Raw genomic sequence first — 24,166 nt, 5'->3', positions numbered from 1 at the left:
TGGGAGTCAGCTAATTTCATTACAATACAAAGAAGTTTTGACCTTTAACCTCCATTTGATGTCTTATTTTTAAAGACAGATGCTTATGTGAGATGCTTGCAAATTTTGCTTTAAAGAAGTAAGTTAAATAAGATGAACTTTCAGATTATTCAAATTCCTTAAATCCTCAGGGGTTAACTACCTCCTCCTTGTGGCTCCTCAAATGATTCTGGGAATGGTAGAAGCACAATACATCCTTTCACAAAGCATTCTGGTGCACTCAAGAGCATTTGCAGTTAGCTCAAGACCACTAGGGAAGATTTTAGTGATAGAGCTGCCCCACCCCAGATCCCTATAGTGTTTCACAAGAGCAATGCAATGCTGTGTTTGCCAAGCACAGCAAATGCCATTTAAACATCATTTAACCATTTTCATATTAATCCCCACAGCATTATCTAATCAATATTTTATTTAAGATCACTGAATAAGTCTCACATGCCAAGAAAAACATCTTAAATCCATCTTAGACTGGTTAAAAATGCAACTGTATGTATTGTGTAACAATTTAGGACAGACAGGACTAAAAATGAATGAATGTTTTTCTTTTGTGATTCATGAATGAAAGATTGTAAGACCCTAAATAATATATCATTCCATTTTTCTCTATGCACAAGAAATGAATGATAAAATTTAATATCAAATTGGTGGGGGCAAGGGGGAAATGCTGAAAACTAATGCAGTCAGTGTAAGATAGTTCTGTAGTTCTATCATAAAACTATTAAGTAATGGGAGAGGGGTGTGATATCACTATAACAAATACCTGAGATAATCGACTTAGAAAAACAAAAGGTTTATTCTGAATTGCAATTTGGGGAATTCCAGTCCATGATTAGGCAGATCCATTGCTTTTAGGCCTCTGGGAGAGCAGGGTTTCCACACATCAGGTGAGAGCATGTGGCAGAATAAAACTGCTTATTTCATGGTCAAGAAGCAAAAGAGAATAAGGAAAGAACCAGAATCCCACAATGCCTTTGAAGGTGTGTCCCAATGACCCAAAGACCTCCCACTAGGCCCCACCTCTTAAAGTTCCCATCCACTCCCAGTAGCACCAAGCTAGGGATTAAACCTTTGCCACAAGCATCTTCCAGGGACAGTTAAGTTACAAGCTATAGTAAGGGGTGATTCTCTATATTCTGCTATCCTGAGTAACAGCTCCACAAAATGAAGGACAGTATACTTCAGTCAAAAGACATAGAGAGAAGATAAGAATGTCTCTCCTCTCCTAGAAGATAGATGATTCCAGATGTCAGGTATTTTTCTTTGTACCAGAGGTTACTCCTAACATGCTCATATTCAATAGATTTTTCAAAAAAGTCAGAATAAAATTATTATAACTATCCTCAAAAAGATATAATGCACATGACTTAAAAAGTTAGTAAGAATGATGGATGAATATGAACAACCAGGCTCATCATGTTGCGGTATGTATCATTTATTTCATTCCTTTTCACTTCCCCAAAATATTCCATTTTATAGCTAAACCACAGTTTATTTTTGTCCATTCATTAGTTAATGGATATTTGGGTTATTGTAACTTCTTGAAAATCATTAATACTAATGCTGCATGAACATTCATATACATATTTTCAGACATATATGTGCCTTTATTTCTCTTGGAAGAGTGATATCACTAGCTTATGTGGTAATTCTGTTTAAGAACTGCCAGGCTCTTTTTCAGAGGTGCTGTACCATTTTTTTTTCCCACCAGCAGCTTACTGAGGTGTCTAACTTTTCCATAGCATCCCTAATAATAGCGTTACTGTCTCTTTTTGAGTACTGCTATCCTAGCTACTGTGGAGTATCTCAATGAAGCTTTGACCTACATCTCCTGATGACATTGAGCATCTTTTGACCCTTTGGTGCTTATTGGTTATTTATTTGTTAGCTCTGGATTTTTAATATATGTCCTTTATCAAGTTTAGAAAGCCCTTTCTATTCCTGGCTTAATGAATGTTTTTGTTATAAAGTTGTGTTGCGTTTTGTGAAATGCTTTCTCTGAGTATAAAGATGATACCATGGCTTTTGATACCAGCTCTTTTTATTGGTACATATTTTTTTCATATTTACAAATGTAAACAATCCTAAAAAAGTATAACACATTACATATTGGGGTGGTACTAGAAAGATTGAACCCAGCGCCCATGCACTCACTCTACCATAGAGCTACACTCCTAGCCCCATTCCACATTTTTATTAAAACATTCACATTTAAATCATTAACTATGAACTCTAACAGTTATGTCTGTTAAAACAAAAATTATGAGAGGACACTGTTTTGAACTGATCTCCTGCACTAGGACCCAATAGACCAAACCAAACCAAACCAAACCAAAATGAAGTAATTCATGCTAAATCCACATAATGAAACTAAAACTTTCAGGAAGAAGACAGATCCCAAAACAGGCTAGTTCTTCCTAAAGATAGATTTCAGTCTACCTGAGTCAGGGTAATAATACAGTCCCCTCTACTTTAACACTCCTCAAAAAGTAACTGAACAAACCTTATGTTAACCAGTCAGCTTTGTTTCTATTGTTCTGTTTCTTGATCCCCACTTTATAAAACCCACTCACTGTTCTGCAATCGCTCAGGGGGAGGTTTAGTCTTATTTTGTAGAATATGTTTCCCCAATTCACGAGTCCAGAATAAAATTAATTAGATCTATAAATAAATTTATTTTAATTTATTTCTATGTCTGTAGGAAAATTTTACGGAAACATATCAATTATGTATTCATTTTGAAAGGAAACATTATGAAACCTACCATAATTTCTTTGAATTATATAAATCATGTTGTTATTGTTCCTTGTCTTCTACCAGTCAAAATTTGTGTGGTACTACCTCTTTAAACTACTTCTTGGTAACTTCTGTTTTTCAGAAGAGCAATACAAAAATACACTAAAAGTTTAAGGAATACTTTATATAAACCCAAATTAAACACAATTTCCATAGAAATGAATATAATAGAAAGCAATTCAAATAAAATAGAAATGGTATCATCAAGGGATCTGTGTTCAACTGTCAAATTACCAATCCATACAATATTGTAGAGGATGATAACAAGTATCTTCACTGATAGTCAAATATACCTAAGCCAAGTGGTTTTGAGTGAAACTTGTGTGCAAATGTTGTACTTAACAAAAATCATTTAGTATGATGGACTTTGTCTCTATGATTATACACAATTATTTTGTCAAAATATGTGTTCACTGATAATAGCACATTTGCCCCCTTGTAAAATTTAGATCTAATTGAAAAATGCCATATTCTATGCATAATGTTTTAAAAGATGCTAAAAATGTGTGAAGTAGATTAAACCAACTGCAAGTAACAAACCTCCTAAATAACTAAGGCATGTGCTGAGCTTCTGGAAGCTACTTTGACTAAGATGGCTGTACCAGGAGAACTAGCTCCAATGGGAAGACCAGGAGAAAGTTTCAGAAAGTACACTTTATCATGAAAAAGAAACTCGTTAAAAGTAGCTCATCTTCTGAGATCTTGTTAAAAGAAATCTTCAATAACATTAAGAACATTTCTGCTGTTTATTCTCAATGTTTACATTCAAACAATAGTCTTAAGAACACAATGAAGTGAGAAAGATGCCATCATTATTAAGATAATTTCAAATATATCATTTAAAATCAATTTGGGGCAAATTATATCTGCAAGGCATTAACCAAATCACACATTTTCTAAAAAAAAAAAGATGATACTTGTACTTAATTTACTTAATTTTACATTGTTTATCTCCACCTCTGCTCCGCTGCCCTCAAACAAAAGCTACATAGATTTCAGATATTTTGGTTCATGTTTGATTCCTATCCTGCGATTTCCAATATTGCATATATTGTCAGATTTTTCATTCTAACTCTTTCCCCAAGCATAACAGGAGAAAATGCTTACAAAAGTCAAGAGATCTACCAAAACATAGATTGCATCATAGAAGGATGAGTCACTCTCCTCTGCACCCCAACATTAGGCTCCTTACACAGTGGGACTGCATCACACAAAATGCAGTGGCCAAAAGGGACTCTTCTTCCACAAAACACTGCACTAATTCTCCAGCATTCAGCTTTTCCACTTGAATGGAATAAAAACCCTTTTGAGAACAACAATTACAATCCCCCCATTTTTTTTTCTCAGGCATACTATTGGACTTCTTAGTGCATGCACAATGCAAATAAGGCAAGCTTCCTTTCACAGAGTGATTAATATGCAAAGACAGCCTGCTTTTTTAGTAGGATGTGAAGAACCACCAACAAGCTTTTCTAAACCCAGAGGTTTCTACAATTATTTCCACTGTTTATTTTTAAACAGAAGATTCCACAATAGCACCAAGCGCTTTAGCTCTAATTTACCAATATTTTGTAAACAATGACAATTTAGATTTTTGAACCTTTGATCCATATTTAAATTGATGGTCACTGATTGAGTCCAATATGTTCATCTTTTTTTCCCAAATCTAAGGAAACTCAATGATGTGGAACAAGATTCAGTTATACTTTCTTTTTAAGAACTGCAATTCATTTTTAATAATAAGTGATCTGGCATAAAGCTTTGGAAAATGTGTGATTTTTAAGATTAGTTATAAATTCCAAATTAAGGCTAAAAAAATCACATTTTATTAATAATTCACCTAACTTCATACCTTTATAAAACTTGTGACTTCCAAAGTATTATTAAATTCAATGTCTGTTTTGATAGAAAATTAAAATATGTTCAAGAAAACAATGCTACAAAGAAAATATATTACATACATTAAGAGCATTTCTAATCACATATATCCTGGATGATTTCTACTAAAGTTTCAAAAGAAGCACAAACCTCTCAGGTAGGATTGTTAGACTGTCGTTAATAAAAATTTCACATTTCTTATTATTTTAGCTTTTGGCTTGTCTCCACCTACAAAGTCTCATTAAGAAATTCCAATCATACAATTGTCTCACATTTCCACTTAATGTTTTAGGCAAAAAAATCATCAACAATTCAAATGTTTTGCCTTGGACATGGATTTTTTAAAATCAATGCATTAAACATCAAAATGTAAATTGGATTTTTATGTCCTTTTTTCAAAACCTCTGTAGATATAGTTCTAAGATTGTATATGAATATGGATGCCATACTTCAAAATGCATTTCAGTCAAAATATTATATATAGTCAGGCATGGTGGTGCATTCCTATAATCCCAGTAGCTGGTGAAGCTGAGGCAGGAGGAGCTCAAGTTCAAAGACAGCCTCAGCAAAAGCGAGGTACTAAGCAACTCAGGGAGACCCTTTCTCTAAAAAACAAAAATACAAAATTGGGCTGGGGATGTGGCTCAGTGGCTAAGTGCCCCTGAGTTCAATCCCCAGTACGCCCCCCCCCTTAAAAATTGTTTACACACACACACATACACATATAAATACATGTTACATATATACATATAAGGGACAAATGATTACCAGTCAATAACATCTGTATTCCATTAAGTTTTCTCTAGGACAGACATTAGCATCATTTCAAGGGCATCAGCAAATCTTTCATGAAGTTCCAACGTCCATCTAGTAAAAATCAAAGTACCTGAATTCTCCAGATAGCATCAGATACATAATACTACTAAATTCATCTGTAGGTTTAAGTCATTTTGTTCCTTTGTATATTTAAATGATAAATAAAGAAACTTAGAATAAAAAATAAAAATACTACTTTATTTGTTTTAGTCTATCAAAATAAAAAGATGAAAGTGAAGACTAAATTAATAATGAAGTCATCATTTTAAATCTCTCATGTTGTGCTAGTTAAGAGGGTTTAAAATTATGTAGTCTTATCACAAACAAATAATTTATTATTTAGAAACACATATATCAATTGTTAAAAAAATTATACATATTTATAATTTGTTTTCTTAAAATAGCTCCAAATATACATTTATTACTATGGGTATATAAAATAATTTAAATGTCTTAGGTTTGTTTGTGACAGCTGTTCTCTTAATATTGCACAGGACAGCAAACACATAATATATTAATTTACCTCCCAGTGACTTCAAAAGGACCTATTCTAAACATCTACAGAAAATCAAACAATAACTGATTATGCAGGTTTCTGATTTATATACAAAACTACTCTTAACAAGCTCAGTCAATTACTATGTGAAATGTTTATCTCTTAAGAAATAATGCTTAGAATGTAACTTAGTTACAAAGAAATACAAACAAAAAAAAAAACAATCTTTTTATCACATAGACTGCCTTCATGTGCAGTTATCTTAATTGAGTCTGACCAACAATTTGAATTCTGACTCCAAAACCAATTTAGCTCAACATGACCTCAAATTGTAATCTAGGGCAGTTAACTGACTTACTTTGCAATCTCTTATCTTCAAAGAAGATCACATAATGTCTCCTCTTGCTTCATTATGACAGATGGTTTTCTTTGATGAAAATTTTGAATTTTAAACATGCTTTGAGTAACTTTAAGCTACATACACAAAAGGAAAAAATATCTGAAGAAAGGAATAAATAATTTTTTGTTATCTTTTTTTAAAATTTTTTTCAAGGTTGTCTTGAGTGTCATTCCACTAGAATACATATTACAAATGTAACAAAAAAACAGTTTAGAACATGCTGTCGAATTGTTCACAAACCTACGGATGATATTGCTTTAAAATATTCACCTTTTGCCAGGTGCAATGGCATACACCTGTAATCCCAGCAGCTCAGGAGGCTGAGGCAGGAGAAATGCAAGCTCAAAGCCAGCCACAGCAACAGTAAGGCTTTAAGCCTGTCTCTAAATAAAATATGAAATAGGGCTGGGATGTGTCTCAGTGGTTGAGTGCCCCTGAGTTCAATACCCAGTACCTTCCCCCCCAAAAAAAGATATTCACCTTTTACCTCCAATTCCTAGACCAACTAGATAGAACACAGGAGTTATTCCATAAATACCGGATTAAGCAAATGTTTCTGCTGCCCAACAAATTTGGGACACTGCCATTTGCAAATATGCTCACGAAATTGCTCTTCTTCTGGTTCACATCACTGCCAAGCCTGTCTTTATATCCAAAAAGTGTGGAATCCCAGGCCACCCTGGAATCTTCTGAGCACTCTTAAGTTCTGAAAAGGTTCCTCAAAAATCTATGACTGGCCTTAACTCTTTGAACTGTCAATGCTTGAAGTTGCCTTGACATTCCTCTTGTTATATCTTTGCCTTTGATGCACCCCTAGAGTATTTTTACCTCTTCCTTTAAGAACTCTGCATGATTCTTTCGATCTCAACAATTCTATACTAAAACGTGTGAGATAAAAGATTTCAAAAATCTGCTTTGGCTTGTAGCAATTATGAACCCTGAAAGAGACATGTTGTCAAAGGGTTCTCAGTTATCTCTGAAATTAAAGCTAATGCACCCTCTCTTGCCACTAACTTCAAGCACACAAGTGTGTACACACACACACACACACACACTCACACACACACACACAAGTACAAGCTATAAGAAGGTAACGGCCAGGTATCACCTCTTCTCCCATTCCCCTCCATCCCAGAAGACTGGAATTTTAATAACTACAGAGTTTGACCCAGAGGAGACAACAGGCAATGTTGAAGGCAGATGTGCTCTGCTGAAAATATGGGGAAGTAAATGAAATCCTGACTACTGAAAAAAAAATACACCCAATTTATTTCTCCCATTCAGAGAAAAAAGTCAGACTTCACGCCCTGCAGGTTTCAAAATATTGAATTCTCTTAAATTGACCCACTCAAGAGAAAATATAAGTACAAATGAGTAGATGTGGACACTTTCCACTTAATATCCCAGATACTCTGCACAATCACCCTAGGTGAAGCGCACTCACAAAGATCTTCTATAACTTTGCAGAGTCTCACTCTAATCACTAATAGGCAGTCAAGGATCATTAGAATTGGAGCAATAAAATGATACAGTATGAAACAGGAAAGGAGATACTAAAACATAATAAAGAGGAACTCGGAGGGGGAAAGAGACAACACAAGAAGCAAAGGAAATTTCTAAGATCCTCAGCAACATAAAAGATAGTGCATCAAGAAAGAAATGAGGATACTCTACAAGAGACATTCAGAGGACAAAAAAAGCATTCGTAGAATTTTCAAATGTTAACAAAATAGAAAATTCAACAGAAAAAAAATGAAAAAAGCTAAGAACATGTCTCAGAAATCAGGGAGAAGGAAACAAAGAAATGAACAATATGATGAGAAGGGAAGAAAAAAATTGGATGGTCACTCCAACTTCTGAAAGACAATTCCAGAAATAACAGGATAAAACAAAGGTAGAAAAATATCAAATAAGTAATATATGTTATTCAACACTTAAAGGACATACATTTTCAAACTAAAATGTTCCACAGAGAACCCACTCCAATAAATGAAAACAGACAGACATGAAAGCACATTACTGAGAAGTTTCAGGACACTGTAGACAGAATATCTTAAAATCTTCAGTGGAGACATAAACAAGTGTCAGGAATATCAGAAATTAGGATGGCACTGGACTTGGCCACTGCAACAGAAAGCTATAAAGTATGGAGCAGCAATGCCTTCAAAATTCTTTGGAAAAATAATTTCCAATCTAGAGAAATATATGCCAGGCAAATATAAGCTAGCTATAGCAAGCCTACAAAGCCAACAGTGTAGATGAAGTGAAGAAGAAGCATAAGGTCCAGAATACGTGTCCCCAGGAGAAAAAAGGAAACAATCACGTTTGAAAATTTTAAGGGGAAATTTATACTTCAGTCTGAAAACTTGAAGATAATCAGTGACAGTATGTAGAAAAATAAGCAAAGGAAAACCGAGGCCATTACAAACCCCAGGAAAGACAGAAAGTTGTACAGGAAAGGGACTGAAATCATAGAATCACTGATGGCTCAACTGTGAATAACATTTACGTGGTCATAATAACATAAACATTAAATATTGGTTTAACCAAAAATAGTTATATTAGGAAGCCAGGGGTTAAAAAAATGTAGGAGGGTCTTAGAAGTTATATAAAAGCACTGTCTTCATAAGAGAAAAAAGGCAATAAATAATACCTAAAAATGAAGAATTAATAAAGTATAAATATGGAGGTAAAATGTAGAACAACTAAATAAGTAGAAAGTGGTTGCTTCACGGGAGTCAAAATCAGAGGTGGAGGAGTGAGAAGGGGTAAGGAAGGACAGAAGAGTTCGGGCAGGGGACTAATGTTTTTTTATTAAGAGTCTTAGTTTTTAGGCAATGTAGACAAATAAGAATTAAATTCAATAAAGAAGGGAAGAATAACAACTAACTCCAATTACTTGAGTAGTTAGGATTTTTAATCTCAAGATACACTTACTGTAACTTAGAAGAAAAAAAATGGCTCTCCTGGCAAGTAAATAGCTAAGGACTACCAACCAAACTTAGAAACTGTAGACAACAAGGTGACTCTAGAAGATGAAATATAAAACCCCATTTGTCCGAAATCTTCTGGGATTATAATGTGTGGTGAGTGAGCAGCACTAATTGCATTACCTCTCCTTATTCCAACTTGCAATTGGTGTAGACAGCAGCACCTAGGTTTGTGTTTGCTCCATCTCTCCACCTATGAGGAAACTCCCTGATATCACTTGATACCACTCTCCTTTGACACCTCACACCACTGAACACATAAAACAGATGTGCAACAACTGAATCCATGTCACTGATACCTGCTCCTTGAAATGACCACAATTGGTTCTTCCAGAGGAGACTTAAAGGTGGACACCTACAATTTATACTGCACTCTGATGTAGGCATTCCCTCAGCATTTTGTGACATAAAGCTGCCTCGTTCTTAACCAAACACGAATGGCTATGACTAAAATGTTTTTAGTAATCTGGAATCTGCTCTTCATAGTTTTCCCATCCTTTCTTTATTCAAGTTACTAGGCCTCCTTACTGGCACTGTACCTGTACCTGGCAAGCATGTTATCTCGATTCTAACCCAAATCTAAGGGTCTTTATAAGTGTGGCAGAAGATAGGAAATTAAGACTAGAGGGCTCCTTTTGAATAAAGGTTTAAGGGCTTCTACATGAGTCAAGTGCATACAATTCAATGCACGGGCATTAGTATATCTATTTTTGTTATTCAGAGGGTTGTTTCCCTACTTCTTGGTTCTTAATATTCCAACAAATTAAAAGTTACCAGATAAATGATTTTCAGATTAATGAAGTATCACCAATAAGAACTTTAGCAACAAACCTGTATTTAAATATCCTAAATTTTGTGGCTCCACATTGCAGCTAATGGACAAGTTTAATGTTAACCCCATGCAAATAGAAAGTAAAATCTATATAAACTAATTTAATTTTTTTTAGGTACTAGGGATTGAAGTTAGAGGTATTTTACCACTGAGCTACATCCTCAGTCCTTTTTATTTTTTTATTTTAAGGCAGGGTCTAGCTAAGTTGGCTAGGGCCTCACTAAATCACTGGGGCTGGCCTCAGTCTCCATAATCCTGGGATTACAGGTGTGACCACCATGCCCAGCCCCAATTTGATTTTTAAAATTCTACATTTCTCAAAGATCAAGATCTACTAAACTTTGCTTTCACAGGAGGTAAAAACTAAGCAATCAACCATACATTTCTAATTCAACTGTAACTCGTTATGATCCCGAAATCACAGAAAATGAAAAATAAATGGGGAAATGTGATTCTAATTATAGTCAATACTTAAATCCAACAGTAATTGTATATCCCTTCACTGTGAACTTTAGCAAAAAAAAAAAAGAAAAGAAATGGGAAAAGATTAATGAGTTCTCTATGTGTCAGTTAGTTATATAAATTACTTCATTTTGTCCTCACAATAACTCTATTAAATGGGTATTATTATCCCTGTTTCACAGATAAACAAACTGAGTGTTGGAGAGATTAAATAATTGGCTCAAGGACATGGAAATCAGAGGAGCCATGGTCCAGAATGCAGGTTTTTGATACCAACGGCCCCTAGAATACACCCTACAATATGTACTGCCCCTGTAATGCCAAAAGGAGATACTAAATTAAGAAAGATAATTCAAAATCACTGGATATACATCTTCTGGTGCCCATAGCATAATATCTTTATGGCTTCCAGGCTGCATCCTAAATCCAATTGAAAAACAGAGCAATTTCAGCTTAACTAGTGATTGGCAGCACCTCGGGCAAACAGTGGATGTCCCCAAACAAAATATGTATAAAAGAACACTAGAAAAAGCAGTCAATCAGAACCCTTTCCACTCCTTTGCTGACCTCATAAAAACAATACATTCAATCTGTGACAAGCATAAGCATCCAAAGACTGTTATACACAGAAAGATTTTCTAAAGTTATAGAAATAAAGTCTGAATATCATGAGGCATTGGTGCAAGAAGAGAAAACTGTATCTAAAAATTTCCCTCTTGCATGATAGATGAAATCACGGCAGAAAAAAATCCTAACTTTATTGAGTTCCTAACACATGAATTCCTCTAGTCGTCCTTGAAGGCTGCTGGCCACCTTGCCCCTCTCTGTCTCTTCTCTTGGTGCACAGTCCAGATGGCCCTCAGCATTTCAGCCCATGCAGCACCTCTTCTGTCCTTCCTTTTTTGTCCTGGATCAACTCTTCCTCAGCCTTTGACTCTGAAGAACTTGAATTTCACAACACAACTGAAATCTGTATAAGGTCACCGTGCTCCTCTGAAACTAATGGAGAGTTTCCACTGATGCTCACCTTCCCTGTACTCTTTACCACAGAAGTACTGCTGATCTCTTTTTACTGCATGATTTGTTGTACAACTGAATATAAAGCAATTTATTCTCATTATAGGAAACTCAGGCATCATAAAATGTAACCTATTGTCTTCCAATCTTGATGAAGGATAAGTGAAAAGTGTTTCTAAGCAAAACTGGGGTTATACCTAAATATAGTATTTGTTCCCAGATTTTTTTTTTCCATTTCACATTACTACAGTTTTCTAACCTTGGTGTTCACACCACTAATTTCTGTGCCCTCCATTCGTTTAGTATTAGCTGCTGAATTGTAGATACCATATTGATGCTTCATAAAAACTGCAACACAAGTATTTCTGGGTATGAATTACAATTCATGGTGCTTTCTCTCTAGTGAAAGAATATTAGAATTGTCTTCTTGATCCACTAGCTGGACTCCCTCCAGTCACCTCTGGCAACACACCCACCCCTCCTCTCTGCAGAACTGAATCCTTCCTTCAAAGTCTCCAGCTCTCATTTAGATGAGGGGAGTTCTCCAGCCACTCTTGCTTCCCAGGCAATCTTCAGTCTGCCAAAGAAGTTTTAGGTGCCACCTATTTTGCTGCAGATGTTGACACGATATTCCTAGCTCTCTTTTTCTTTCCAAACGCACAGTAAGCTCTCTGAGGTCAAGGTTTCAAATTTAGAGTATTCTTTTGAATTTTGTTATTGTTGTTGTTGGTTTTGCTTGCTTTCTTCTTCCTCCCCTTCTTCTCCTTCTCCTTCTCCTTTTTTGATTGTTGCATTGCAATTTCACATAGTAGTGGAATTCACCATTACTAATTCACACAGGCACATGATATGACAACGTAATTTAGCCAATACCATTCCCCAGTATTATATCTGGCAGCTAACAGGCTGCTTGGTTGCTTGAGAGGTTTATTTGCTGTCATTTCTTCTCACCTTCCCTCAAGTCCATTAAGTCTCTACTCTGTATCTTCTAACGTACTCTCTCTACAACAGATTACTTCATCTTCTTCCTGGCCTATACTCTTTCTTCTGTGACAGTAGCTGTCAAAGTCTCTAGACCTGAGTCCTAATGTTTTTCAGCACAACCAGTCACGTATTGCACAAACACGTCCACACACCTGAACTAAATACATATTTACCCTCACTATGTAAGACATACCTTATTTTCTATTCCATTCCATTCCATTCCATTCCATTCCTCCCTCATCTCTCCATGCCTTTCTTCTTTTTTAAACTTTATGGAGTCCAGTTAAAGAGATTTTACCACCCACAGTTTGGAAAATACTAACCCATCAATTAAGATATTAGGATGCCCAATGCCCGAACTTCTTCTAAAACCTGTTTTTTTTTCCCCTTAATTTTCCCGTGATATTGATAGAACCATGATTATTTCAATCCTGGAAGTTTGCGACTTAAAAAAAAAATCTTTTCTCAGTCATCTACTATTTTGGATCTATCATACACTCTTGCTGGTTAATTTGTCATCTCTAACATCTCAGCTGTGCCCATTTTATCCTTCTCCAAAGTCATTACAATTGTCTCTTTGCAAAATTATCTCCTTTGTAAAACAAATCACAGTTGGGTTTCTTTCTAACAAGCTCTTCTGGTATATAAAATTAGATTTTTATCAAACTCTTCCGGTACATGTCTATTGATAAAGGGTAGAGTTGTAACATTTTCATTTGTGATTCATTTCTCACATTTTCTAATCTCATTCTTCTATTCAAATCAGGAAATTACGGCAAGAGGGTAAGTACCTTCTATAAGTTTATTTAGGTAGTTAGTAGCAAAGCTGTTTTAGTCAGCTTTTTTACTGCTATGACAAAAAGACCTGTCCAGAACAATGATAGAGGAGGGAAAACTTTATTTGAGGGCTCAGATTTCAGAAGTCCATAGAAGGCTGACTCCATTCCTTAGGGCTCCAGGTGAGGTAGAACATCCTGGTCATGGCGGAGGAGTGTGGCAAGGGAAATAGGTCGACCTACGTAAAGATCAAGCAGCAACGAGAGAGAGAGACACCCCCCCCCCCACTGGCCAGATTCAAATATATACCCCCTGGCCATTACCCAAATGAACCACTTCCTCCAGTCACCTGGCTCCATTCACCACTCAATTAATCCCACTAGGGATTAATTCACTGATTAGGGCTAGGCTGTGACCCAATCATTTCTCCTCCAAACCTTCTTACATTGTCTTGTATATGAGCTTCCAGGGGGCACCTCACATCCAAATCCTAACAAGAGCCAAATTTTAAACCCAGATCTTTTACATCTAAGCCCAACGATTTCCCTTCCCCACATACAAGTCTTCTTATTACATAAAGCAAAGCATTCTCTTTGGACCTCGCTGGCCCCTGAGCCAGCTCTACCTGGCTTTTCTTTGCCCCTGCCTCTAGGTCTCCATTCTCTTCTTCATCTTTCATTCAACAACAAAAGACCTTTTTCACAGACCCTTTATTCTGTCCAGCCACTATAATGAATGCTTCCTAAAGCCAAAATTCCCCAGCAATGATCTCTACCAACTGCTCCTATTCCCATCTCTACTAATTCCCAGTTAACCTGACAGAGTAGCACAGCACATGTTCAATGGCTACCACTGACTATTCCCTTAAACATTTTCAAAAGTGATTTCTCAACATCTCCACCAGCAACACTCTCTTTTGCCTTGCATTTATGATTTTAATATAATCTGCCCCCAATACCCAGCATTTAATTGATAGAAATTCTTTAGCCAGACCCATCTCTTTCTATGGGCAAACAGGTCTTCCTTAGCCTGAAGGTCCAGATTAGGATTTCCCTCCTCTACACCTTTTTCAGACATTAAACCAACCAAGGTCATGCATCATGTAAGTTCTGCCTCGCTAACTATGTCTCACAATTGTTGTCTGCCTTCTTCATTTAGGCCCTTATTCCTTTAGAATCTTTCATGATTTCTTAGCTGTGAAACAGTGTTTTCTCCCCATCTGAAAGGTTCTGCAAGACCAGTACAGTGTTCTTAAATTTACTTCATTTTACCCATCAGTGTGAAGCTCAGAACTTTCCACATCATATTCACCTTTATAAGAAGAATTTCAAATAAAATCTTTGTTCAAGATGAACTTTTTAACTAGATACCTATGGAGTACCTGTTTACCTGCTTTACAAATGTGATTTCATTCAAGCTCACCAAATCCACAACGGAACATGGGGGCCACAGAAGGGAAAGCTGACCCAGGAGCTCACCAGCTTGCCAAATGTCAGTATGGTTCTTCCAGACCTGTCGGACTCCAATGCCTTGGATGTCATTCCTCCAGCAGGTCACACCCTTGCTTAGGTCAGACTCAAGGTAGTTCAGAGGCCACAGGAACAAGCATTTGTTGGCATGTTTTCGATGCTAGATGTTATTCAAGTTGCCCTGACTTTAGAAAAGGATGAAAGACAGCCAACTAATGTCAGTTATGGTCCCAGCCCCACCTACCAGTGTCACTTCACCTTTCTCAGCCTGTTTCCACTTCAAGACCTAACAATATTGGGCCTAATAGAATCTTCTCCTAATCTCAGATCATTTCTCTCAAAGAAACCCCACCCTGTTCCCCAAACCAAACTGCACACATTCGGCTCCCGGCTGTTCACTGCATGAAACACCCCTTCTTCCTGCTCCAGCTAGTGAAGGCAAACTCATCCCCCAGACCCAGCTCACCAGAGTCCCAAGCAGAATTAACTGCTTCCTTCCTTGTGATCCAATAGCATTTAAGCCATTCTATAAGTATGTCTCTCTCCCCACCTGGAAAGCTCTAGAGGCATGGACTTTATAATCTGAAACCCAACACCATTCTTGAAACTATTCAACTTTCTCAAGACTTCAGGAAGGTTTTTTGAATGAAAGAATTTAGGAACGTTTGCTGTCATTCAATGTTTGTTGAATTAAGTAGTCAATCATGGCTTAAAACAGGAATACCATCCTCAGCACCACATACAAACAAAAATGTTGTGTCCGCCGAAAACTGAAAAATAAATATTAAAATTCTCTCTCTCTCTCTCTCTCTCTCTCTCTCTCTCTCTCTCTCTCTCAAAACAAAACAAAAAAAAAAACCAGAAATACCATCTGTCCTTCCTATTTGACACAGTGGTTTAAATGCCGCCTCCTCCCCTCCCTCCCCAACCCAATCAAAAGTAAATTTCCCCCTCACAAACTCTCAGGGCACACTGTACCCTTCCTTAGATTTGAGACTATGTAATTATAAATGTGTGTGTTACTTGTTGAATATTTGTTTTTCTCCCTACTATTAGACTACAAGTTCCATGAAAACATGGATGATGGATGCTAATACCTAAACCAAAATATCCATTCTCCTCTCTAATATCTTATGCCTTTAGTTGGCAAAACCACTTCCTGCCCAACCAGTGGGGCACTGTGTCTGACTCATTTGAATAATAATAGCAATTATTCTATTTTATTCCAGTTAGTCATTTGCAAAATATCAGCAGTGAGACACAGCAGAACACCTCAGATCTCACTTAGGATTTTCTGAAAAACAAAGGTCAAAAAGCGTCTTTTAAAAAGTAACTTTGATTTCCATATACGATTATGATCTCCCAAGCATTACACAATTATTATGAGGCACAGGCTTAACAAACTGGAACAATTTGCCTATATGTATATGGATCAAGAAAAATATTTAGACATAGTGATCTTATTTTAGAATGATTTTTAAAGGCTATAATGGTTTTTAAAAGGGTATTCTTCCTCTCTAATAAACAATAGCTTACATGCATTGAAGTCCTGTAAGCTCAAAGCAAGTTGATCTAAGACCAAAGTACAGTGCCTTAGCAGGGCTAGGCCTCCTCAGGGTCCTGAATGGCGCAGGCTCCTTCCAAGGCTCTGGAGAAGGAAACCTGGCAATGTGCTCTTGTGATCCTGTTGTTTTCTATGTTTTTGTCCAAGCAAGAGAGTTTCGTGTTTTCCTTAAAGAGGGTCCTCAAAATTGTATGCACTCCAAGCCCTATAAACTTAGATCTATCCTTTTACTACTGGCTCTCAATCTTATAATCAAACTACTTTTCCCTGTAAAGTATTTACAGCCAACATGACAGTGCAGGCACATTTAGTAAACATTTTTTTAAAATGTGGTATTAATCACTGAATAAATCATGTCTCATAATACCCTTTTTAAAATCATTCTAAAATAAGAGCACTATGTCTAAATATTTTTCTTGATCCATATATATCCTTCTTCCTAATAAACAATAGCTTACATGCATTGAAGTCCTGTGAGCTCAAAAATACTCCCAAGCAGGCATTACTGATCTTCCCACTGCACAGAAGAGGAAACTGGAAACTTGGAGAATAACTTGTCCAGGATGAGGGGTAGAGCTGGGGCTTCATTCTAGGATTGTATGCCTCTCCTAATCTCCAGGCTTGTCTATTCCCAGGGTTCCCTGACAGCAGAAATTATGTCATTTCACTCCTTTGTAACTCCCCACAGAGCTGATGATTAAAAGCTGGCACTCAATAAACATATGTGATCAACTATTTAAGAGAATATCTAATGTTGTAACACAATCTCGAACAGTGTGACATTACTATGAATATTCCTAAATGATGAGGTAATCAGATACCAAAAGAAGAGACTGATATGTAACAAAAGGCTTTTTATGCATTATCTCAGGAATGACACACAACAGAAAAAGGGGAACCCAGATGTTGCTGAGTTTGTGGCTACAAATCAAAAATACTCAGAGTACATAGTGAAACACAGGTTATACAGAAGGCTTCTGAGCTATATCTGCCATGCAATCTTTGAATGCAAGAAAGTATTACATGTACGTGGAAGGAAAAGGATACATATTGGGTTCATTAAAACTTTCTCTTTTGCAAAAACACATATATAGATAGATTCTTTGGGGCAGGGCTTTTTTAGTTTCTGATTGCTCAGAAGCTAAATTAATACTGCAGGCAGGGAAAGTGTGTCCACCTAACTGAAAATCAGTTAACTCAGTGGCCTAAGAGTGTTTTAAGTATAATGTATTGAGACTGCCTGAAAGGCTGCCATTTGGCACCCAGACCAACATCAAAAGGTAATGTTCCTAATGAGCATCTGCAGCGAGGGACAGTATTTCAACAACATGAAATGAAAGGCATAATGGCACCACTGCCAACGCCAGATAATTTACATCCCTTTGCAACAGCAAATGGTTTGAAGGTTTGGCACCAGGAATCAATAACATAAGGGGCCAAGGGTGACAGGACTATGACCTTCAGATTAACTTCCACATTCCAATGTCCTACAGTAGTAAACATATCTACTTAGATTATTGAAAACAATTTTACTAAAATGGTTTAAATATTAAAAAGCCTGGACCCTTCCAGAAAATGAATCATTAAGCAAAGAGGCCTTTGGTCATTTCACCCTCCCTAGGAGGCTGCTTCTTGAAATATTGCTGACAGACTTGTTGAACAAGTTAAGAAACATATACAATTCTCAGCTGAATTTTACTCAGAATTCTTCCTTTTAACCAAAGGTATATCTCAATTTTAGTCTTTTTGCTTCAAAGCTCAAATAACTATTATTTTATACAGCCAAATGACCAGTGTTTCCAATCTTATTTAATTTGTTACCCAGTTTTAAGATAAGCAAAAATTGACTTGTAATTTGCAGCTATTTCTTCTTCTAAAAGTTCCAGGCATTCCTTTGTCTATATATTTGCTAATTTGAAGAATTATTATTTATAGAACTTACACTAAAATATTTATCTTGACACCATGAAACTTCTATAATTTCACCTTTCAAAAGCACAGAAGAGCCCCTTTTAAATGTTTTTGTCTCCTCTGTTCCCAGTAGACAGATGGGGACAGGTGCAGCCCCTGCCCTCCCCTCCCTGCCAATTGGTTCTGGTCTCCATCACCACAAACCCAAGATCATCAGGGGAAGTTCTAACTGTTCTTTAGCAACAGGTAGTCAATCACTCATTTTACAGGAAGTCAGGAAGGATTGTAAAATACCTTTGGAGGTCTGCCAGTGGCATTGAAGCTACTTTCAGCCTGGAGAGTGGCCACAGTCTTTAACACTGATGATGTAAATATGGGGAATTCATCAAACTAATACTAAAGAGAGGTTTGACTGTCTTTTAAAATTAAGTGGTTGCACAAGAAATCCCAAAGTCCATATTTCAAGTAATGTGAAATTTACAAAATGCTATCTAGAATTTAAGAAACAGAGTTCTGGGGCTAACAAAATCCTCTGTCATGTCTAAAGATCAGTTTTTAAATGACAAAATGGTGATATTTATTTATATTTTATTTTTTAGTTGTAGACTTTATTTCATTTTTATGTGGTGCTAAGGATCAAACCCAGTACCTCAGGTGTGCTAGGCCAGCACTCTACCATTGAGCCACAACCCCAGACCTACATATTAAGACATTGTTCCCTATGAACAGAAAAATACAGATACAGACTCTTTACATTAAATTACATGCTATCTGTCTAAGGAATTTAATTAATGATAAAGGGTTCCAAAGAGAAAAGCTATGCAAACTCTTGGGATGTGGGGACTCCCTGTGACTTACTGCTTCCTCTGCTTGCTTTCTGCCTGAGGTAAACACCCACATCCCTTGCAAATAACACACCACACCATGTTTTATATATATATATATATATATGAGCTTTCTTTGTGTGTGTGTCAATTACTCCCTTAATCCTTGAACTATCAAGCTCAAGGAACCAGTTACCAATTAAATCAACAAACTCCAAGGCTAATTCATTGGCATAAGAACAAATGGAGGAAGTTCCATCACTGCAAGAAAGATAGGTCTTGTCATTTTGTTCTATTCCAATGTTATTTTTTTTTTTTAGGTCCCAGTAAAGGTATTCAGAAAAATAGTCATCAAGTGCAATCATTTGAGGAGAGAGGAAGGGAGTACCAAAAGTATTAGACTAACAAAAACTGCTAGGCACAGTAGTGCACACCTGTAATCCCAGCAACTTGGGAGGCTTAGGCAGGAGAATCACAAGTTCAAGGCCAGCCTCAGCAACTTAGCAAGGAAGGTCCAAAGCAATTTGATGATACCCTAAGCAGTAACCATCTCAAAAAAATAAAAATAAAAAGGGGACTGGGGACTTAGCTCACTGGTAAAATGCCCCTGGGTTCAATCTTCAGAAAACAAAAAGAAAAAAAAAAGTACATTAATGAAACCTTAGCCAGAATTCTGTAGTATCTTCTTTGTAGTGGGAACAGTAAATAAAACTTGAGTAAATGACAGGCCACCCCTCTACAATGTCTGTTTTTTATTCCCCATTTTAAAACTCTGTTGTGTTTTAAATGGATTCCAAGCTAATTTCAATATTTTTAAATATGCCAATATTTATCTTAAGAATATAATGTTTAGGGATTTTTTTTTGGATTTTGGATAGAATTGTTACAGTTTTGTCATTGTCAGTTAAGTTCTTTTCAAAGAAACACATTAAATCTACTAAAAAATGCAACTCTCAGTAACTACTCCCAGCAAACTTTGCTGAAATTCATCTTAATTAATTTAACAAAGGATATTAAATGTACTTATGTACATCGCCTTTCATAATGTAGCAAAGGTGCTCGTTGTTCTTACTCTGGTGCTATCTTTTTTTTTCCTTTTAAAGTCCTATCCATTCCTTGACTTTTGCAGGTTAAACTGGCATATTGTAAAATTACCAAGTAATCATGTAACTCAGCCATTCCAGGTTATTCAAGCAAACAATTTTTCCACACAACATCCAAAAGTGCTGCTAGAATAGACACAAATTTACTATATAATTCCACATCCTTTCACTTTATTCCCAAGCAGCAGAAGATATTAAACATGAGAAACAGTTACCTGACTCATTTGATGTACTGAGATTAGTACACCTTGTATCTAAATTGTCATATACATGGACAATCACCATTGTCTCTGGAGATGCTACAGCATTTGAGGACAAATAAGAAAAAGAATATTCTTGTGTGCATGTGTGTGTGTTATATTGTTTTCATTTTCATCCTGACTCTTTGACTTGAATTTTCTGGATTTTTTTAAACTATGGTAGAAACAATACTCCAATGGAAAATCATTTCTCTTCATAAAACCAACCATTCAACTTCTTTCTTTTGTTAAGCAGCCCCCTACGTTTTTTACATTCTGCCTTCTTCCCATCCGCATGGTCCAGGAAAGAGAACGTTTTCATTCCAGGGAACATTGGTTAGAATGCCACCCTTGCCTGAGCATCCACCAACATCCCGAGGTGGATTCCCTGGGCGTATACTAGCCGCCTGTAACTCCCATGGGATCTAAATACTGAGGGTTACACCCATCTCGCTGATGAAGACGATGGTCCGGCGATCCCCCAAAAGGCGTACTGAAGATCAGGTCTCCATTGTCACGTTCCCACCCAGAGGGGAGGAAATCTCAAAAACACACACCTCCCCATCTACACCCCACCCCACCTGGAGAGGTCTGGTCATAGAGACCCACCGGCGCAAACGGGTAGGACAAGCCCCTGGAGGCCCCAGCCAGGTGGCCACAGGGACCCAGCCCAAGCTCCCAGCCAAGGCTCGGCCCCGCCCCGCCCCGCCCTGCCCTGCCCCTAGCCTCGCCTCCAGTCTAGCCCCCGGCCCGCGACTAGTGGGTCAGCGCACGCGCGTCGGTGAGCCTGGCCGCAGCTCCTAGTCGGCTCCCTGCGGACCTCCCAGGCGTCGCGCTGGGGCCAGGACACCACCGCGAGAGGGTGTGAGCTGGAGGGAGCGCGAGGATATTCCAAGTCGGCGTAAAAGAGGCGAGAGTGGGTGCGCACCTGCGTACGGGACTAAGAGACCGCCAGGTGACCACCCAGTCTCCATTTTATTTCCTCAGAAATTGTCGGGCAGGCGGGGCACGGCCTCAGGGCGGGGTCTCTCCCGGCCGGGAGCTAGCGAGACCGTTAGGCTGGAACACCGGAGACGGTCCTGGCAGTTCAGGCCGCCACCCGCGCCGCAATAAAAGCCTCTCGCGGCTTCCCGCCCAGCCAGCCTAGCTCTGATTGGTCGCCATGGGAGGGACCCGAGTTGGCTGGAGGCGGCGGCCGCCGCTGCTCCGGTGCCGCCTGCGGCGGGGGACGCTGGGTGCTCCCCGGCCCGCCCCGCGCGCTTCTCCACCGGGGCTCTGCCCTCCAGGGCAGGTACAGCGGCACCTGGCAGCGGTGTTTGCGAAGCACTGCCCCCGCCGCCCGGCTTTCCGCCGGCGCTTTCCAGCACACGTTCCTCACCGACTGTCCGCCCAACCCACCCAACCCTCTGCGGCCCCAGCTCCTTTTCTCCGTCCCCTCCCGTTTGTCAGCGCCAAAGCGCAAATCCTTGGGTGGGGTGGGGGAGCAGCTGGACGGGAGGGTGGGCACGCACAGAAGAATTTTGCAGGGAGGCCGAGATGGAAATAGTCAAAATGAAATGCGCCTCCCTCCCGGCTGCTTAGGTTCTCTGGGCGGCGGCACAGCCCCCGCTACCCGCGGCAACGTCCCTACAGTCTTCCTCCCAGATCCCTATTGTTCGCACTTTGCCAGGATCAGGAACCTCGCCCAAAGAAAGGAGACTGGGGCGAGGTGTTTCGGGCGGCTACCTGCCATTCTTCTCTGGCACTGTGAAAAACTGGGTTCGCGGTGCGTGTAAAGGCACACGCGCGCACACACACATCAGGCAGTCCAGATCACGCCCTCCTCGCCCTCCGCCCCTCTGCACTTCCTCCTGTCAAAACGCGGCGCTCGACCCTCCCATCCCTCCGTGCTCCCGGCCGAGGGCAGGCTTTGCAACTAACCAGCAATTTGGCAAATGAAAAACTAACGTCATATGGACGGGGGTGCAACAACGGCCACACAGCCCTGCGATTCTGCCCATTTCGCCCCATTTTACAAACCGTTATTCGGCCCAGGGAGGTGGGGCGGAGACTGCGAGTCCCACTTTATTACACCCGGGGAAATAACGATTAGGGGTGACTGTCCCGGCCTTATTGTTCACTCTTCCTGGAGCCGGGGCTGACAAGCCCCTTCCTCCCGGAATGCGAGGCTATGAGGAGGCACCACCCGAACCGCGGCATCCCCCGCGCCGCTGCCCGCCTTCAGAGAAGGAGCGCTGCCCATCGCCAGCGCGGCCGCAGCGTCCCCGGGAGCCGACCAGCCCTCTCCTATCGCCGCCCGCACTCAAAGTGGGAAGGACGGACGCGCAGGAGGGGCGCAGAGCGCTCCCGGCGCGGGGAAGCAGCCCCGGTCCAGCGCAACCCGGGAGGGCGCGGGGTTCGGCTGGGCAGCAAGGGCGACGCACTCCTTTCTCAGCCCAACGAAAATGACCCGTCTTAGCGTTCCACATAAAGCCACCCAAAATAACAGTGTTCCTCATGGGAGGCGTAGGTGGAAGGGACAATTAGCAAATCAGATTGAGAATTAACAACAAAAAAATGTACCTGCAGTTCCCAGGAAAAACAAAGTCCAGATGAGATCCTTAGTTTGCAGCATTGTAATCTGCTGGCTGGGAGTGATGTTCTTGCCGCGATAAATTCTGTGCCCCCCCCCTTGCAGCGAGTGTGGACGGCGGCAGAGCAACAGACCTAGGGGCAGACAATTGCCAGGCTGAGTATGATTATTTTTGCAGAATTGTTTCCTGCCAGCGGCTGCCGAGCTGCGTTCACGCGCTGATCGGAGAATGAGTGACAGTCCCAGCCTCAGCACACTCGCAACTCGGAGATCCTTGCGCTGGCCCGGGTTCGCTTTGATGGAACTGGGGATGGGAGCGGGGGGCGGGGGGCGGGGGTGAGAACCTCACTGTGTCCTTCCACCACGCCGGCCACAAATAGTGCCGAACATCAAGGAGGTAAAAGAGACAGGGGAGGCAGATGCAGCCGCCTGCAAAACGCGGCCTGGAGCTACCGAGGGAGCCGGGCTCTTTCACAAGCAGTCTCCCTGGCAGAACTGGGATTTCTTCTTTTCACACTTTCCCCTCATGCTTTCACGGTCCCTCCTGCCACCCTGTCTTTCTTAATCAGGATTTTGGATATTTTAATAACTAGTAAAAATAAAAACAAAATCTTGGATGATTTGGTTAGATTTTTCAAAGTTGTGGAATCCCTCCATTTAGATCCTAAGAGCCTTGCAACACAGGACTACTTTTTTTCCCCCCAAGTGCAGAAAATTAGAAATTTGAAGAGGGATGGTGGTTACTCTTGCTGGATTCCTTTTTTTTTTTTTTTTTGTATTGTTTGTTTGTTTTATCCTGGCTTTGAAGTTTGCTCTTCCACAGAGAGGCAACACAAGACCAGGCAGCAGCTCCCAGGGGAAAGAGGTGGAAAGCAACTTAAGTAGAAGAAAATGCAGATGTTTAAGAAATTTCTAGAAATAATCTGAAGAAAACCTTTTTCTTGTTTACCAATACTGAAATCTGTGGTCTTATTTTTAAAACAGACAAGACTTTTATGTA

General features: G+C 39.3%; 1 protein-coding gene across 11 annotated transcripts in view; it reads right to left on the bottom strand.

Moving 5' to 3' along the window:
• Ncam1 (neural cell adhesion molecule 1) overlaps nucleotides 1-23,437 on the bottom strand; it is a 290,431-nt gene extending 266,994 nt beyond the window's left edge. For all 11 annotated transcript variants that reach the window (XM_077796919.1, XM_077796926.1, XM_026392527.2 and 8 more), the window contains exon 1: nucleotides 23,157-23,437. In XM_077796919.1, the coding sequence (XP_077653045.1) occupies nucleotides 23,157-23,208 (52 nt within the window). In that variant the 5' untranslated portion in view covers nucleotides 23,209-23,437. The remainder of the gene's footprint in view (nucleotides 1-23,156) is intronic.
• Nucleotides 23,438-24,166: the final 729 nt, after the last annotated feature.

The sequence above is a fragment of the Urocitellus parryii genome, chromosome 4, assembly GCF_045843805.1.
Source record: "Urocitellus parryii isolate mUroPar1 chromosome 4, mUroPar1.hap1, whole genome shotgun sequence".
Classification (NCBI taxonomy): Eukaryota; Metazoa; Chordata; class Mammalia; order Rodentia; family Sciuridae; genus Urocitellus; species Urocitellus parryii.
The sequence above is the reverse complement of the archived record's forward strand: the minus strand, read 5'-3'. Positions and strand labels throughout refer to the sequence as shown.